General features: G+C 49.7%; 1 protein-coding gene across 2 annotated transcripts; it reads left to right on the forward strand.

Annotated features, from left to right (window-relative positions):
- Positions 1-1423: 1423 nt before the first annotated feature.
- Positions 1424-18471, forward strand: LOC124021791 (serine/threonine-protein kinase PLK1-like). Of its 2 annotated transcripts, none has more exons than XM_046336911.1 (10): positions 1424-2184; positions 4563-4731; positions 5069-5213; positions 9613-9706; positions 13379-13601; positions 14532-14675; positions 16822-16899; positions 17144-17298; positions 17429-17611; positions 17895-18471. In XM_046336911.1, exons 1-10 carry the CDS (start codon positions 1822-1824, stop codon positions 18084-18086), a joined length of 1746 nt encoding a protein of 581 aa, XP_046192867.1. In that variant the 5' UTR covers positions 1424-1821; the 3' UTR covers positions 18087-18471. The 2 variants fall into 2 exon arrangements, with proteins under 2 accessions (XP_046192867.1, XP_046192868.1); XM_046336912.1 differs by having other exon boundaries at positions 14535-14675.
- Positions 18472-18789: the final 318 nt, after the last annotated feature.

Genomic DNA, 18789 nt, shown 5'->3' on the forward strand with positions numbered 1-18789 from the left:
TGACTATGGAAAAACCCAAATGTACTGGTCATCTACAATATTATAGCCCCCTCTAGGGGGAACTACAATATATTGACTATGGAAAAACCCAAATGTACTGGTCATCTACAATACTATAGCCCCCTCTAGGGGGAACTACAATATATTGACTATGGAAAAACCCAAATGGACTGGTCATCTACAATACTATAGCCCCCTCTAGGGGGAACTACAATGTACTGACTATGGAAAAACCCAAATGCACTGGTGTAAATGACCCCCCCCCCCTAATTACAGACAGAGTTAGGTATAGAGTCATATAGACAGAGTTATACTTCTCCACATTTTAGCTACTGTTGTATCAATATGTTTTGACCATGACAGTTTTACAGTCCAGGGTTACTCCAAGCAGTTTAATTATTTATTACAATATTTAGTTGAGGTTTAGGGTTTAGTGAATAATTTGTCCCAAATACAATGCTTTTAGTTTTTGAAATATTTACGACTAATTTATTCGTTTGCAGTACGTTTGCCAATCGGTTGTGCAGCCAGACTTGACAGATCCTGTTTCCTCATCCCTCTCAACCATACCATTTTTCAATTCCTCATCAATCTACGGGTCAGATCAGCCCTCCTCCTCGGCCAGAGCGTCCAGTCTACTCTCTGAACGGTCCTGATAGCCGAAACGCACTGAATTTACGAATGGACAATCTGACCAGTGCTCTGAATTTGTGTCCTCTGGCACTACAGACTGAGTTTACTAACACACCCAATATATGCGTGAACTTGTTTTAGTTGGGAAGCATGACGCTGCCTTTACCCTAACCTAAAACTAGTGGTGTGAACTACCTAAAACTAGTGGTGTGAACTACTTAAGTAAAAAATACTTTAAAGTACTACTTATGTTTTTACTTTACTATTTATATTATTGACCATTTTTACTTTTACTTTCACTACATTCCTAAAGTAATTGTAGTGAATTTGGTGAGAGAAGTCAGACTCATCAGTTTCAGACGGAGTTTACATTTGTCAACAGTTATATTGTTTATATTTACCTAAAACATTCACGTATTGTTTATCGGCGATGGATTGTAATAATAACGTTTTATAACGTGTTTTTCAAAGTCACACGACATAATATTATCTCCAAGGTGCGTTTGTGAAAATACAAACTACTACATTTCCCACAATTCATTTTGGTTATCGTCTGTTTTTTTTATTTGATCGGTGATTGGTTCGAGTTTAAGAAAGATAGGGGCGTTATCTACAGGATTTTAACCAATCGGTGCTCGCGCATATGAACTTCCTGCTCGCTAATTGGCTCATGGTTAAAACCTTCCCATGTTGCTTAGCGGCTGCAGCTTGTAATTTGAAATGGTCAGGACCAATCACAGGCGGCCGTAACGACCGGAGCAGCATTTAAACTTACAGCTAGCTAGTTGACGCTGTTGTTCAAACGAAGAGCGAAGTACACGGCGGCGGCGGTGGGGAAAGAAAAAACCTCATTTATTACCGTTTTGTTTTGTTTTTTGAAACACTATTCAAGTATATTTAGTTAAATCGATTGATTATTAGATATCGTACGCTACATTTGAGCTAATTCGGGGCACCTGAATTGGTTAGTTTTTGATTTGAATTCAAGTGGTTTTGCTCGGAAGGGTGGCGAGCCTGTCTCAAAGTGAGATATATATATTCGATTTATTCTATTTTTTAAATTATATATATTTTTCTTGTTATATTTTTGTTAACTTGTATCTTTTTTTCTGTTTTTTATTTTATTTTTCTTCGTAAAGCCTTTAGAGCACTTTATTATTTTTTAAATAATAATATTATATATAAAATATGAGTGCGCCGGTAACCAAGGCGGTGAATCCGTCGACAACCGTCGACCCCAAATCGGCACCTCTCAAAGACATCCCAGATATTCTCCTAGACCCCCGGACCCTGAAGAAATACAGCCGAGGACGTTTCCTGGGCAAAGGAGGCTTTGCCAAATGCTACGAGATCACAGATCTGGAAACCAGAGAGGTTTTCGCCGGTAAAGTCGTCCCCAAAGCCATGATAGTCAAACCTCACCAGAGGGACAAGATGACCTCTGAAATCTCCATTCATAAGAGTCTCGACAATCCGCACATTGTGGGATTTCACGGCTTTTTCGAGGACGACGACTTCGTCTTTGTCGTGTTGGAGATTTGCAGACGACGGGTCAGTTCATTTTTGTAAATTGATTACTTAAGATAAGTTGTTCTTTGCTATCAGTGTATTTTTCTACTAGTTTACTGTAGCTTGAAACGTCCTCGTCTAGTCAACAAGACTTGTTGTTCACCACAACTTGTCTACAGGGTGACTAGCTGGGATTATATAAGTAGTTTTTAGGTTTATTACTGTTGAATGAAAGTTATTTCAACTCGTGAACTTTAAAATTTAGTTATGATTGTGTGCAAACCACTGAAAGCTGTTTTTCTTGGCATGACAACTTAGGCTAAGTACATGTCCCCCCTCCTCCACAATCAGACATTCAGAAGTAAACCCTAAGAAGACAAGTTAACCTAGTGAGTTTATAATAGATGCTAACCCCCCTGTCTGTGTCCTCCCCCCTCCTCAATCAGACATTCAGAAGTAAACCCTAAGACAAGTTAACCTAGTGAGTTTATAATAGATGCTAACCCCCTGTCTGTGTCCTCCCCCTCCTCAATCAGACATTCAGAAGTAAACCCTAAGACAAGTTAACCTAGTGAGTTTATAATAGATGCTAACCCCCTGTCTGTGTCCCCTCCTCAATCAGACATTCAGAAGTAAACCCTAAGAAGACAAGTTAACCTAGTGAGTTTATAATAGATGCTAACCCCCCTGTCTGTGTCCTCCCCCCTCCTCAATCAGACATTCAGAAGTAAACCCTAAGACAAGTTAACCTAGTGAGTTTATAATAGATGCTAACCCCCTGTCTGTGTCCTCCCCCTCCTCAATCAGACATTCAGAAGTAAACCCTAAGAAGACAAGTTAACCTAGTGAGTTTATAATAGATGCTAACCCCCTGTCTGTGTCCTCCCCCTCCTCAATCAGACATTCAGAAGTAAACCCTAAGACAAGTTAACCTAGTGAGTTTATAATAGATGCTAACCCCCTGTCTGTGTCCTCCCCCTCCTCAATCAGACATTCAGAAGTAAACCCTAAGACAAGTTAACCTAGTGAGTTTATAATAGATGCTAACCCCCTGTCTGTGTCCTCCCCCTCCTCAATCAGACATTCAGAAGTAAACCCTAAGACAAGTTAACCTAGTGAGTTTATAATAGATGCTAACCCCCTGTCTGTGTCCTCCCCCTCCTCAATCAGACATTCAGAAGTAAACCCTAAGAAGACAAGTTAACCTAGTGAGTTTATAATAGATGCTAACCCCCTGTCTGTGTCCTCCCCTCCTCAATCAGACATTCAGAAGTAAACCCTAAGACAAGTTAACCTAGTGAGTTTATAATAGATGCTAACCCCCTGTCTGTGTCCTCCCCCTCCTCAATCAGACATTCAGAAGTAAACCCTAAGACAAGTTAACCTAGTGAGTTTATAATAGATGCTAACCCCCTGTCTGTGTCCTCCCCCTCCTCAATCAGACATTCAGAAGTAAACCCTAAGACAAGTTAACCTAGTGAGTTTATAATAGATGCTAACCCCCTGTCTGTGTCCTCCCCTCCTCAATCAGACATTCAGAAGTAAACCCTAAGACAAGTTAACCTAGTGAGTTTATAATAGATGCTAACCCCCCTGTCTGTGTCCTCCCCCTCCTCAATCAGACATTCAGAAGTAAACCCTAAGACAAGTTAACCTAGTGAGTTTATAATAGATGCTAACCCCCTGTCTGTGTCCTCCCCTTCAATCAGACATTCAGAAGTAAACCCTAAGACAAGTTAACCTAGTGAGTTTATAATAGATGCTAACCCCCTGTCTGTGTCCTCCCCCTCCTCAATCAGACATTCAGAAGTAAACCCTAAGACAAGTTAACCTAGTGAGTTTATAATAGATGCTAACCCCCTGTCTGTGTCCTCCCCCTCCTCAATCAGACATTCAGAAGTAAACCCTAAGACAAGTTAACCTAGTGAGTTTATAATAGATGCTAACCCCCTGTCTGTGTCCCCTCCTCAATCAGACATTCAGAAGTAAACCCTAAGACAAGTTAACCTAGTGAGTTTATAATAGATGCTAACCCCCTGTCTGTGTCCTCCCCCTCCTCAATCAGACATTCAGAAGTAAACCCTAAGACAAGTTAACCTAGTGAGTTTATAATAGATGCTAACCCCCTGTCTGTGCCCCCCTTCAATCAGACATTCAGAAGTAAACCCTAAGAAGACAAGTTAACCTAGTGAGTTTATAATAGATGCTAACCCCCTGTCTGTGTCCTCCCCCTCCTCAATCAGACATTCAGAAGTAAACCCTAAGAAGACAAGTTAACCTAGTGAGTTTATAATAGATGCTAACCCCCCTGTCTGTGTCCTCCCCCCTCCTCAATCAGACATTCAGAAGTAAACCCTAAGAAGACAAGTTAACCTAGTGAGTTTATAATAGATGCTAACCCCCTGTCTGTGTCCCCCCAGTCTCTGTTGGAGCTACATAAGCGTCGTAAGGCTGTAACGGAGCCGGAGGCTCGGTATTATATGATGCAGCTGGTTAAAGGCTGTCAGTACCTCCACAACAACAGAGTGATACACAGAGACCTGAAACTAGGAAACATCTTCCTCAGCGACGACATGGATGTCAAGATAGGTACGCAGCGCACACACTCACTCCGTGTACGACTCACTGCAGAATGAACACCACTACACACACTCCGTGTACGACTCACTGCAGAATGAACGCCACGGTGGGCCGGTTCAGAATGAACGCCACGGTGGGCCGGTTCAGAATGAACGCCACGGTGGGCCGGTTCAGAATGAACGCCACGGTGGGCCGGTTCAGAATGAACGCCACGGTGGGCCGGTTCAGAATGAACGCCACGGTGGGCCGGTTCAGAATGAACAGACACACACACCTGTGCGGTATTCATTAAGCCTCTATACTCTGTACATCACCTTGTCTAAACACCTATCGGTCTTCTCCCCAGGTGACTTTGGCCTTGCCACTAAGATAGAGTTTGACGGGGAACGTAAGAAGACGTTGTGTGGAACACCGAACTACATCGCCCCGGAGGTTCTCTGTAAGAAGGGACACAGCTTCGAGGTCGACGTCTGGTCTCTGGGCTGTATCCTGTAAGTCAAACGCAGACTAGAACAAATGGCGCGGTATCCGTTTTCAAAGTTAATCTTTTTTATTTTATTTTACTAGAAAAGTCAGTGGAGAACAAATTCTTATTTTCAATGACGGCCTAGGAACAGTGGGTTAACTTCCTGTTCAGGGGCAGAACGACAGATTTGTACCTTGTCAGCTCGGGGATTTGAACTTGCAACCTTTTGATTACTAGTCCAACGCTCTAACCACTAGGCTACCCTGCCGCCCCGGGGTACAGGCATCATACTGACTACCTGGTCACAATAAATTTAAACTGAGCAACAAACCACATTACTACTTACTGATACAAATCTTGTTTTAGAGTCATTACAAAACGCGGTCCTTTTTTTTTAATGCCAAGCATCGCAACAGACGAAGATGGGGCTGGGAACAAATCTGTCCTAGTGGCTTGTGGACCGTACAGGGAGACGATACATATTCACCATCTCCCAATACTCTATCTGGGTCCCCCAGTAGTGGCTTGTGGACCGTACAGGGAGACGATACATATTCACCATCTCCCAATACTCTATCTGGGTCCCCCAGTAGTGGCTTGTGGACCGTACAGGGAGACGATACATATTCACCATCTCCCAATACTCTATCTGGGTCCCCCAGTAGTGGCTTGTGGACCGTACAGGGAGACGATACATATTCACCATCTCCCAATACTCTATCTGGGTCCCCCAGTAGTGGCTTGTGGACCGTACAGGAGACGATACATATTCACCATCTCCCAATACTCTATCTGGGTCCCCCAGTAGTGGCTTGTGGACCGTACAGGGAGACGATACATATTCACCATCTCCCAATACTCTATCTGGGTCCCCCAGTAGTGGCTTGTGGACCGTACAGGAGACGATACATATTCACCATCTCCCAATACTCTATCTGGGTCCCCCAGTAGTGGCTTGTGGACCGTACAGGAGACGATACATATTCACCATCTCCCAATACTCTATCTGGGTCCCCCAGTAGTGGCTTGTGGACCGTACAGGAGACGATACATATTCACCATCTCCCAATACTCTATCTGGGTCCCCCAGTAGTGGCTTGTGGACCGTACAGGGAGACGATACATATTCACCATCTCCCAATACTCTATCTGGGTCCCCCAGTAGTGGCTTGTGGACCGTACAGGGAGACGATACATATTCACCATCTCCCAATACTCTATCTGGGTCCCCCAGTAGTGGCTTGTGGACCGTACAGGGAGACGATACATATTCACCATCTCCCAATACTCTATCTGGGTCCCCCAGTAGTGGCTTGTGGACCGTACAGGGAGACGATACATATTCACCATCTCCCAATACTCTATCTGGGTCCCCCAGTAGTGGCTTGTGGACCGTACAGGGAGACGATACATATTCACCATCTCCCAATACTCTATCTGGGTCCCCCAGTAGTGGCTTGTGGACCGTACAGGAGACGATACATATTCACCATCTCCCAATACTCTATCTGGGTCCCCCAGTAGTGGCTTGTGGACCGTACAGGGAGACGATACATATTCACCATCTCCCAATACTCTATCTGGGTCCCCCAGTAGTGGCTTGTGGACCGTACAGGAGACGATACATATTCACCATCTCCCAATACTCTATCTGGGTCCCCAGTAGTGGCTTGTGGACCGTACAGGAGACGATACATATTCACCATCTCCCAATACTCTATCTGGGTCCCCCAGTAGTGGCTTGTGGACCGTACAGGAGACGATACATATTCACCATCTCCCAATACTCTATCTGGGTCCCCCAGTAGTGGCTTGTGGACCGTACAGGAGACGATACATATTCACCATCTCCCAATACTCTATCTGGGTCCCCCAGTAGTGGCTTGTGGACCGTACAGGGAGACGATACATATTCACCATCTCCCAATACTCTATCTGGGTCCCCCAGTAGTGGCTTGTGGACCGTACAGGAGACGATACATATTCACCATCTCCCAATACTCTATCTGGGTCCCCCAGTAGTGGCTTGTGGACCGTACAGGAGACGATACATATTCACCATCTCCCAATACTCTATCTGGGTCCCCAGTAGTGGCTTGTGGACCGTACAGGGAGACGATACATATTCACCATCTCCCAATACTCTATCTGGGTCCCCCAGTAGTGGCTTGTGGACCGTACAGGGAGACGATACATATTCACCATCTCCCAATACTCTATCTGGGTCCCCCAGTAGTGGCTTGTGGACCGTACAGGAGACGATACATATTCACCATCTCCCAATACTCTATCTGGGTCCCCCAGTAGTGGCTTGTGGACCGTACAGGGAGACGATACATATTCACCATCTCCCAATACTCTATCTGGGTCCCCCAGTAGTGGCTTGTGGACCGTACAGGGAGACGATACATATTCACCATCTCCCAATACTCTATCTGGGTCCCCCAGTAGTGGCTTGTGGACCGTACAGGGAGACGATACATATTCACCATCTCCCAATACTCTATCTGGGTCCCCCAGTAGTGGCTTGTGGACCGTACAGGGAGACGATACATATTCACCATCTCCCAATACTCTATCTGGGTCCAAGAGGCATCATACTGACTACCTCAACACATATTTAATACTCTATCTGGGTCCCCCAGTAGTGGCTTGTGGACCGTACAGGGAGACGATACATATTCACCATCTCCCAATACTCTATCTGGGTCCAACAGGCATCATACTGACTACCTCAACACATATTTAATACTCTATCTGGGACCAAGAGGCATCATACTGACTACCTCAACACATATTTAATACTCTATCTGGGTCCCCCAGTAGGACCACCTCAACACATATTTAATACTCTATCTGGGTCCCAGTAGGACCACCTCAACACATATTTAATACTCTATCTGGGTCCCCCAGTAGGACCACCTCAACACATATTTAATACTCTATCTGGGTCCCCCAGTAGGACCACCTCAACACATATTTAATACTCTATCTGGGTCCCAGTAGGACCACCTCAACACATATTTAATACTCTATCTGGGACCACCTCAACACATATTTAATACTCTATCTGGGTCCCAGTAGGACCACCTCAACACATATTTAATACTCTATCTGGGTCCCAGTAGGACCACCTCAACACATATTTAATACTCTATCTGGGTCCCAGTAGGACCACCTCAACACATATTTAATACTCTATCTGGGTCCCAGTAGTGGTCTGTATTGTAACAGGCTCCATCTCTCTCAGGTACACTCTGTAGTGGTTTGTAACAGGCTCCATCTCTCTCAGGTACACTCTGTAGTGGTTTGTAACAGGCTCCATCTCTCTCAGGTACACTCTGTAGTGGTTTGTAACAGGCTCCATCTCTCTCAGGTACACTCTGTAGTGGTTTGTAACAGGCTCCATCTCTCAGGTACACTCTGTAGTGGTTTGTAACAGGCTCCATCTCTCTCAGGTACACTCTGTAGTGGTTTGTAACAGGCTCCATCTCTCTCAGGTACACTCTGTAGTGGTTTGTAACAGGCTCCATCTCTCTCAGGTACACTCTGTAGTGGTTTGTAACAGGCTCCATCTCTCTCAGGTACACTCTGTAGTGGTTTGTAACAGGCTCCATCTCTCTCAGGTACACTCTGTAGTGGTTTGTAACAGGCTCCATCTCTCTCAGGTACACTCTGTAGTGGTTTGTAACAGGCTCCATCTCTCTCAGGTACACTCTGTAGTGGTTTGTAACAGGCTCCATCTCTCTCAGGTACACTCTGTAGTGGTTTGTAACAGGCTTCATCTCTCTCAGGTACACTCTGTAGTGGTTTGTAACAGGCTTCATCTCTCTCAGGTACACTCTGTAGTGGTTTGTAACAGGCTCCATCTCTCTCAGGTACACTCTGTAGTGGTTTGTAACAGGCTCCATCTCTCTCAGGTACACTCTGTAGTGGTTTGTAACAGGCTCCATCTCTCTCAGGTACACTCTGTAGTGGTTTGTAACAGGCTCCATCTCTCTCAGGTACACTCTGTAGTGGTTTGTAACAGGCTCCATCTCTCTCAGGTACACTCTGTAGTGGTTTGTAACAGGCTCCATCTCTCTCAGGTACACTCTGTAGTGGTTTGTAACAGGCTCCATCTCTCTCAGGTACACTCTGTAGTGGTTTGTAACAGGCTCCATCTCTCTCAGGTACACTCTGTAGTGGTTTGTAACAGGCTCCATCTCTCTCAGGTACACTCTGTAGTGGTTTGTAACAGGCTTCATCTCTCTCAGGTACACTCTGTAGTGGTTTGTAACAGGCTCCATCTCTCTCAGGTACACTCTGTAGTGGTTTGTAACAGGCTCCATCTCTCTCAGGTACACTCTGTAGTGGTTTGTAACAGGCTCCATCTCTCTCAGGTACACTCTGTAGTGGTTTGTAACAGGCTCCATCTCTCTCAGGTACACTCTGCTGGTTGGTAAACCTCCATTTGAGACGTCTTGTCTGAAGGAGACCTACAACCGCATCAAAAAGAACAACTACACCATCCCCTGGGTGAGCTAACACCACCCATACCACTACACTACCCCCTGGGTGAGCCAACACCATCCATTACTACTACACTACCCCCTGGGTGAGCCAACACCACCCATTACTACTACACTACCCCCTGGGTGAGCTAACACCACCCATACCACTACACTATCCCCTGGGTGAGCCAACACCACCCATTACTACTACACTACCCCCTGGGTGAGCCAACACCATCCATTACTACTACACTACCCCCTGGGTGAGGCAACACCACCCATTACTACTACACTACCCCCTGGGTGAGCTAACACCACCCATACCACTACACTACTCCCTGGGTGAGCCAACACCACCCATTACTACTACACTACCCCCTGGGTGAGCTAACACCACCCATACCACTACACTACCCCCTGGGTGAGCCAACACCACCCATTACTACTACACTACCCCCTGGGTGAGCCAACACCATCCATTACTACTACACTACCCCCTGGGTGAGCCAACACCACCCATACCACTACACTACCCCCTGGGTGAGCTAACACCACCCATACCACTACACTACCCCCTGGGTGAGCTAACACCACCCATACCACTACACTACCCCCTGGGTGAGCCAACACCATCCATTACTACTACACTATCCCCTGGGTCAGCCAACACCACCCATTACACTACCCCCTTGGTGACTAACACCACCCATTACTACTACACTACCCCCTTGGTGAGCCAACACCACCCATTACTACTACACTATCCCCTGGGTGAGCCAACACCACCCATTACTACTACACTACCCCCTGGGTGAGCCAACACCACCCATTACTACTACACTACCCCCTGGGTGAGCCAACACCACGCATTACTACTACACTACCCCCTGGGTGAGCCAACACCAAGCATTACTACTACACTACCCCCTGGGTGAGGTAACACCACCCATTACTACTACACTACCCCCTGGGTGAGCCAACACCACCCATTACTACTACACTACCCCCTGGGTGAGCCAACACCACCCTCTACACTATCCCCTGGGTGAGCCAACACCACCCATTACTACTACACTACCCCCTGGGTGAGCAACACCACCCATTACTACTACACTACCCCCTGGGTGAGCCAACACCACCCATTACTACTACACTACCCCCTAGGTGAGTTAACACCACCCATTACTACTACACTATCCCCTGGGTGAGCCAACACCACCCATTACTACTACACTATCCCCTGGGTGAGTTAACCACCCATTACTACTACACTATCCCCTGGGTGAGCCAACACCACCCATTACTACTACACTATCCCCTGGGTGAGTTAACCACCCATTACTACTACACTATCCCCTGGGTGAGCTAACACCACCCATTACTACTACACTATCCCCTGGGTGAGCTAACACCACCCATTACTACTACACTATCCCCTGGGTGAGCTAACACCACCCATTACTACTACACTATCCCCTGGGTGAGCTAACACCACCCATTACTACTACACTACCCCCTGGGTGAGCCAACACCACCCATTACACTACCCCCTGGGTGAGCTAACACCACCCATTACTACTACACTACCCCCTGGGTGAGCCAACGCCACCCATTACACTACCCCCTGGGTGAGCTAACACCACCCATTACTACTACACTATCCCCTGGGTGAGTTAACCACCCATTACTACTACACTATCCCCTGGGTGAGTTAACCACCCATTACTACTACACTATCCCCTGGGTGAGTTAACCACCCATTACTACTACACTACCCCCTGGGTGAGCTAACACCACCCATTACTACTACACTACCCCCTAGGTGAGTTAACCACCCATTACTACTACACTACCCCCTGGGTGAGCCAACACCACCCATTACTACTACACTACCCCCTGGGTGAGCCAACACCACCCATTACTACTACACTACCCCCTGGGTGAGCCAACACCACGCATTACTACTACACTACCCCCTGGGTGAGCCAACACCACCCATTACTACTACACTACCCCCTGGGTGAGCCAACACCACCCATTACTACTACACTACCCCCTGGGTGAGCCAACACCACCCATTACTACTACACTATCCCCTGGGTGAGCCAACACCACCCATTACTACTACACTATCCCCTGGGTGACCCAACACCACCCATTACACTACCCCCTGGGTGAGCCAACACCACCCATTACACTACCCCCTGGGTGAGCCAACACCACCCATTACACTACCCCCTGGGTGAGCCAACACCACCCATTACACTACCCCCTGGGTGAGCCAACACCACCCATTACACTACCCCTGGGTGAGCCAACACCACCCATTACACTACCCCTGGGTGAGCCAACACCACCCATTACACTACCCCTGGGTGAGCCAACACCACCCATTACACTACCCCCTGGGTGAGCCAACACCACCCATTACACTTCCCCTGGGTGAGCCAACACCACCCATTACACTACCCCCTGGGTGAGCCAACACCACCCATTACACTACCCCCTGGGTGAGCCAACACCACCCATTACACTACCCCCTGGGTGAGGTAACACCACGCATTACTACTACACTACCCCCTTGGTGAGCCAACACCACCCATTACTACTACACTACCCCCTGGGTGAGCAACACCACCCATTACTACTACACTACCCCCTGGGTGAGTTAACACCACCCATTACTACTACACTATCCCCTGGGTGAGCCAACACCACCCATTACTACTACACTATCCCCTGGGTGAGTTAACCACCCATTACTACTACACTATCCCCTGGGTGAGTTAACCACCCATTACTACTACACTATCCCCTGGGTGAGTTAACCACCCATTACTACTACACTATCCCCTGGGTGAGTTAACCACCCATTACTACTACACTATCCCCTGGGTGAGCTAACACCACCCATTACTACTACACTATCCCCTGGGTGAGCTAACACCACCCATTACTACTACACTATCCCCTGGGTGAGCCAACACCACCTACTACACTACCCCCTGGGTGAGCCAACACCACCCATTACACTACCCCCTGGGTGAGCCATTACTACTACACTACCCCCTGGGTGAGCCAACGCCACCCATTACACTACCCCCTGGGTGAGCTAACCACCCATTACTACTACACTATCCCCTGGGTGAGTTAACCACCCATTACTACTACACTATCCCCTGGGTGAGTTAACCACCCATTACTACTACACTATCCCCTGGGTGAGCTAACACCACCCATTACTACTACACTACCCCCTAGGTGAGTTAACCACCCATACTACTACACTACCCCCTGGGTGAGCCAACACCACCCATTACTACTACACTACCCCCTGGGTGAGCCAACACCACCCATTACTACTACACCATCCCCTGGGTGAGCCAACACCACCCATTACTACTACACTACCCCCTGGGTGAGCCAACACCACCCATTACTACTACACTACCCCCTGGGTGAGTTAACCACCCATTACTACTACACTACCCATTACTACTACACTATCCCCTGGGTGACCCAACACCACCCATTACTACTACACTACCCCCTGGGTGAGTTAACCACCCATTACTACTACACTACCCATTACTACTACACTATCCCCTGGGTGACCCAACACCACCCATTACTACTACACTATCCCCTAGGTGAGCCAACACCAGTTTCTTCATCTTCTCTCGTTTTTGTTCTGTAGCAAATCAACCCTGTGGCGGCGTCTCTGATCAAGAGGATGCTGCACGCCGACCCGTCCCAGCGGCCCACCGTCTCCCAGCTGCTAACCGACGAGTTCTTCACCGAGGGGTACATCCCCCTGCGTCTCCCCACCACCTGCCTCACCGTGCCCCCGCGCTTCTCCATCGCTCCCTCCTCTCTGGAGCCCAGCCAGAGACGCCCGCTCACCGCTCTCAACAACAAGGGTTAGATTCACACTACGTAGGGGTCTCTCTCCTCCTTCCTTTCCTCCCTTCCTTTCCTCCCTTCCTTTCCTCCCTTCCTTTCCTCCCTTCCTTTCCTCCCTTCCTTTCCTCCCTTCCTTTCCTCCCTTCCTTTCCTCCCTTCCTTTCCTCCCTTCCTTTCCTCCCTTCCTTTCCTCCCTTCCTTTCCTCCCTTCCTTTCCTCCCTTCCTTTCCCCCCTTCCTTTCCTCCCTTCCTTTCCCCCTTCCTTTCCCCCTTCCTTTCCCCCTTCCTTTCCCCCTTCCTTTCCCCCTTCCTTTCCTTCCTTTCCCCCCTTCCTTTCCCCCAGCCTGGGGTTTAGTGTCTCCCTTCCTTTCCCCCAGCCTGGGGTTTAGTGTCTCCCTTCCTTTCCTTCAGCCTGGGGTTTAGTGTCTCCCTTCCTTTCCTTCAGCCTGGGGTTTAGTGTCTCCCTTCCTTTCCTTCAGCCCGGGGTTTAGTGTCTCCCTTCCTTTCCTTCAGCCCGGGGTTTAGTGTCTCCCTTCCTTTCCTTCAGCCCGGGGTTTAGTGTCTCCCTTCCTTTCCTTCAGCCCGGGGTTTAGTGTCTCCCTTCCTTTCCTTCAGCCCGGGGTTTAGTGTCTCCCTTCCTTTCCTTCAGCCCGGGTTTAGTGTCTCCCTTCCTTTCCTTCAGCCCGGGGTTTAGTGTCTCCTTCCTTTCCTTCAGCCCGGGGTTTAGTGTCTCCTTCCTTTCCTTCAGCCCGGGGTTTAGTGTCTCCCTTCCTTTCCTTCAGCCCGGGGTTTAGTGTCTCCCTTCCTTTCCTTCAGCCCGGGGTTTAGTGTCTCCCTTCTTTTCCTTCAGCCCGGGGTTTAGTGTCTCCCTTCCTTTCCTTCAGCCTGGGGTTTAGTGTCTCCCTTCCTTTCCTTCAGCCTGGGGTTTAGTGTCTGTGTCTCTTCAGCAGGGACAGAGAAGGTGGAAAAGAAAGATGAGCCACTGCTCAGAGAGATTCCCGAGGCCACAGACTGCCACCTGAGTGACCTGCTGCAGCAACTCGACACCTGCAACGCTGCCAAGCCCTCGGAGAGAGGACTCATACGCATGGGTACGAGACACACACACACACACACACTGCCAAGCCCTCAGAGAGGACTCATACGCATGGGTACGACACACACACACACACTGCCAAGCCCTCAGAGAGGACTCATACGCATGGGTACGAGACACACACACACACTGCCAAGCCCTCAGAGGACTCATACGCATGGGTACGAGACACACACACACACACTGCCAAGCCCTCAGAGGACTCATACGCATGGGTACGAGACACACACACACACACTGCCAAGCCCTCAGAGGACTCATACGCATGGGTACGAGACACACACACACACTGCCAAGCCCTCTGAGAGGACTCATACGCATGGGTACGAGGCACACACACTGCCAAGCCCTCGGAGAGGACTCATACGCATGGGTACGAGGCACACACACACACACTGCCAAGCCCTCGGAGAGAGGACTCATACGCATGGGTACGAGACACACACACACACACACACACACTGCCAAGCCCTCGGAGAGAGGACTCATACGCATGGGTACGAGACACACACACACACACTGCCAAGCCCTCGGAGAGGACTCATACGCATGGGTACGAGACACACACTGCCAAGCCCACAGAGAGGACTCATACGCATGGGTACGAGACACACACTGCCAAGCCCACAGAGAGGACTCATACGCATGGGTACGAGACACACACACACACACTGCCAAGCCCACAGAGAGGACTCATACGCATGGGTACGAGACACACACACACACACTGCCAAGCCCACAGAGAGGACTCATACGCATGGGTACGAGACACACACTGCCAAGCCCACAGAGAGGACTCATACGCATGGGTACGAGACACACACACACACACTGCCAAGCCCTCAGAGAGAGGACTCATAGGCATGGGTACGAGACACACACTGCCAAGCCCACAGAGAGGACTCATACGCATGGGTACGAGGCACACACACACACACTGCCAAGCCCTCGGAGAGAGGACTCATACGCATGGGTACGAGACACACACACACACACACACACTGCCAAGCCCTCGGAGAGAGGACTCATACGCATGGGTACGAGACACACACACACACACTGCCAAGCCCTCGGAGAGGACTCATACGCATGGGTACGAGACACACACTGCCAAGCCCACAGAGAGGACTCATACGCATGGGTACGAGACACACACTGCCAAGCCCACAGAGAGGACTCATACGCATGGGTACGAGACACACACACACACACTGCCAAGCCCACAGAGAGGACTCATACGCATGGGTACGAGACACACACACACACACTGCCAAGCCCACAGAGAGGACTCATACGCATGGGTACGAGACACACACTGCCAAGCCCACAGAGAGGACTCATACGCATGGGTACGAGACACACACACACACACTGCCAAGCCCTCAGAGAGAGGACTCATAGGCATGGGTACGAGACACACACTGCCAAGCCCACAGAGAGGACTCATACGCATGGGTACGAGACACACACACACACACTGCCAAGCCCTCAGAGAGAGGACTCATAGGCATGGGTACGAGACACACACTGCCGAGGACTCATACGCATGGGTACGAGACACACACTGCCAAGCCCACAGAGAGGACTCATACGCATGGGTACGAGACACACACACACACTGCCAAGCCCTCGGAGAGAGGACTCATACGCATGGGTACGAGACACACACACACACTGCCAAGCCCACAGAGAGGACTCATATGCATGGGTACGAGACACACACTGCCAAGCCCTCAGAGAGAGGACTCATACGCATGGGTACGAGACGCACACACACACACACACACACACACACACTGCCAAGCCCTCGGAGAGAGGATTCATAGGCATGGGTACGAGACACACACTGCCAAGCCCACAGAGAGGACTCATACGCATGGGTACGAGACACACACACACACACACACTGCCAAGCCCACAGAGAGGACTCATACGCATGGGTACGGGACACACACAAACACACACACTGCCAAGCCCACAGAGAGGACTCATACGCATGGGTACGAGACACACACACACACTGCCAAGCCCTCGGAGAGAGGACTCATTCCCACAGCCCAACATATCGACCTCTGTTAGGTATATGACGTGCTGTAGACCGGGTTCCTCTAACCCCTGACCTCTAACCCCTGTGTTTCCAGAGGAGGCAGAGGACCCAGCCTGTGTCCCCATCTTCTGGATCAGCAAGTGGGTCGACTACAGCGACAAATACGGACTGGGTAACTACTCTCTGTCACCATGGCAACCCCGTGTCCATGTCAACCCTGTCTCCATGTCAACCCTGTCTCCACGTCAACCCTGTGTCTCCATGTGATGCTCTCTCTGTCACCATGGCAACCCCATGTCTCCTTGTGATGCTCTCTCTGTCGCCATGTGATGCTCTCTGTCACCATGGCAACCCCGTGTCCATGTGATGCTCTCTGAATAGAGGGTTGTGTGTGTGACCTCTGACCTCTGTTGCAGGCTATCAGCTGTGTGACAACAGCGTGGGGGTGTTGTTTAACGACTGCACCAGGATGATGATGTACGCCGACGGAGACAGTCTTCAGTACATCGACAAGATGGCCGCCGAGAGCTACCTCAGTGTCCGCTCCTACCCCGCTACGCTATCCAAGAAGGTTAGCGTCGGTGCTAGTGCTTCTCTATGGCTGTGGCTAGCGTCAGGCTAACCTTCGGATAGCATTGGGACAAAAGTCCTTAGCCTCTTGGGTTAGAGCCAAGCTGACCTGTGACCTCTGCCCTCCCCAGATCACGTTGTTGAAGTACTTCCGTAACTACATGTCGGAGCACCTTCTGAAGGCGGGTGCCAACATCACGCCTCGTGACGGAGACGAGCTGGCCCGTCTGCCGTACCTCAGCCACTGGTTCAGAACCAAGTCGGCCATCGTCCTCCACCTCACCAACGGCACCGTGCAGATCAACTTCTTCCAGGTACTCCTCCTCCTTCCCTCTCGCTCCTTCCCTCTCGCTCCTTCCCTCTCGCTCCTTCCCTCTCGCTCCTTCCCTCTCGCTCCTTCCCTCTCGCTCCTTCCCTCTCGCTCCTTCCCTCTCGCTCCTTCCCTCTCGCTCCTCCTCCTCCGGCTCCCCGTCTCACCAAGTTATTGTGATAATATAGAGATCTCTCCTCTCTCGGCTCCTCCTTCCCTCTCCTCCTCCTCCTCCTCTCCCCGTCTCACCAAGTTATTGTGATAATATAGAGATCTCTCTTCTGTAGGACCACACCAAGTTGATCCTGTGTCCTCTGATGGGTGCTGTGTCCTTCATCGACGAGAAGAGAGACTTCCGGACCTATAAGACGTCTCTGATCGAGGAGTTTGGCTGCTGTAAGGAGCTGGCCAGCAGGATGCGATACGCCCGACTGATGGTGGCCAAACTACTGTCCTGCAAGTCCTCCACGCCTCACTGACCAACCACCTCCTCGCTCTGGCCCCGCAGCCAGGTGTTTACCCCCCCTCCTGACTATAATCTACTGTCTGCTGGCCAATCAGAATGCCTGAGGGGTGCTCAGGGTTGTCACAATAAGCCAGTCAGACGGCTGGATCTTCCAACGGTCTCTAATGTTGAAACAACGTCTTTATTATAGTCAAGTGGTCAGCGCCCCCCCCCGTCTGTCTCTCTGGTCTGTAATCCCCTATCCTGTCTGGTCTGTAGTTCGCCAGGTGAGGTGTGGTCAGTCTCCCCCTACCCTGTCTGTAACCCCCTATCCTGTCTGTAACCCCCTATCCTGTCTGTAACCCCCTATCCTGTCTGTAACCCCCTATCCTGTCTGTAACCCCCTATCCTGTCTGTAACCCCCCTGTCTGTAACCCCCTATCCTGTCTGTAACCCCTATCCTGTCTGTAACCCCTATCCTGTCTGTAACCCCCTATCCTGTCTGTAACCCCTATCCTGTCTGTAACCCCCTATCCTGTCTGTAACCCCCTATCCTGTCTGTAACCCCTATCCTGTCTGTAACCCCCTATCCTGTCTGTAACCCCCTATCCTGTCTGTAACCCCCTATCCTGTCTGTAACCCCCTATCCTGTCTGTAACCCCTATCCTGTCTGTAACCCCTATCCTGTCTGTAACCCCTATCCTGTCTGTAACCCCTATCCTGTCTGTAACCCCTAT

This window comes from Oncorhynchus gorbuscha, unplaced genomic scaffold (assembly GCF_021184085.1).
Source record: "Oncorhynchus gorbuscha isolate QuinsamMale2020 ecotype Even-year unplaced genomic scaffold, OgorEven_v1.0 Un_scaffold_1211, whole genome shotgun sequence".
Lineage (NCBI taxonomy): Eukaryota > Metazoa > Chordata > Actinopteri > Salmoniformes > Salmonidae > Oncorhynchus > Oncorhynchus gorbuscha.

Excerpts from the sequence above, each read along its gene's own strand:
- LOC124021791 (XM_046336911.1), top strand. The coding sequence starts at position 1,822 with ATGAGTGCGCCGGTAACCAAGGCGGTGAATCCGTCGACAACCGTCGAC. Across the intron at positions 4,732-5,068 it reads CGACATGGATGTCAAGATAG|GTGACTTTGGCCTTGCCACT; the intron begins GTACGCAGCGCA and ends TCTTCTCCCCAG. Across the intron at positions 17,612-17,894 it reads TGCAGATCAACTTCTTCCAG|GACCACACCAAGTTGATCCT; the intron begins GTACTCCTCCTC and ends TCTCTTCTGTAG.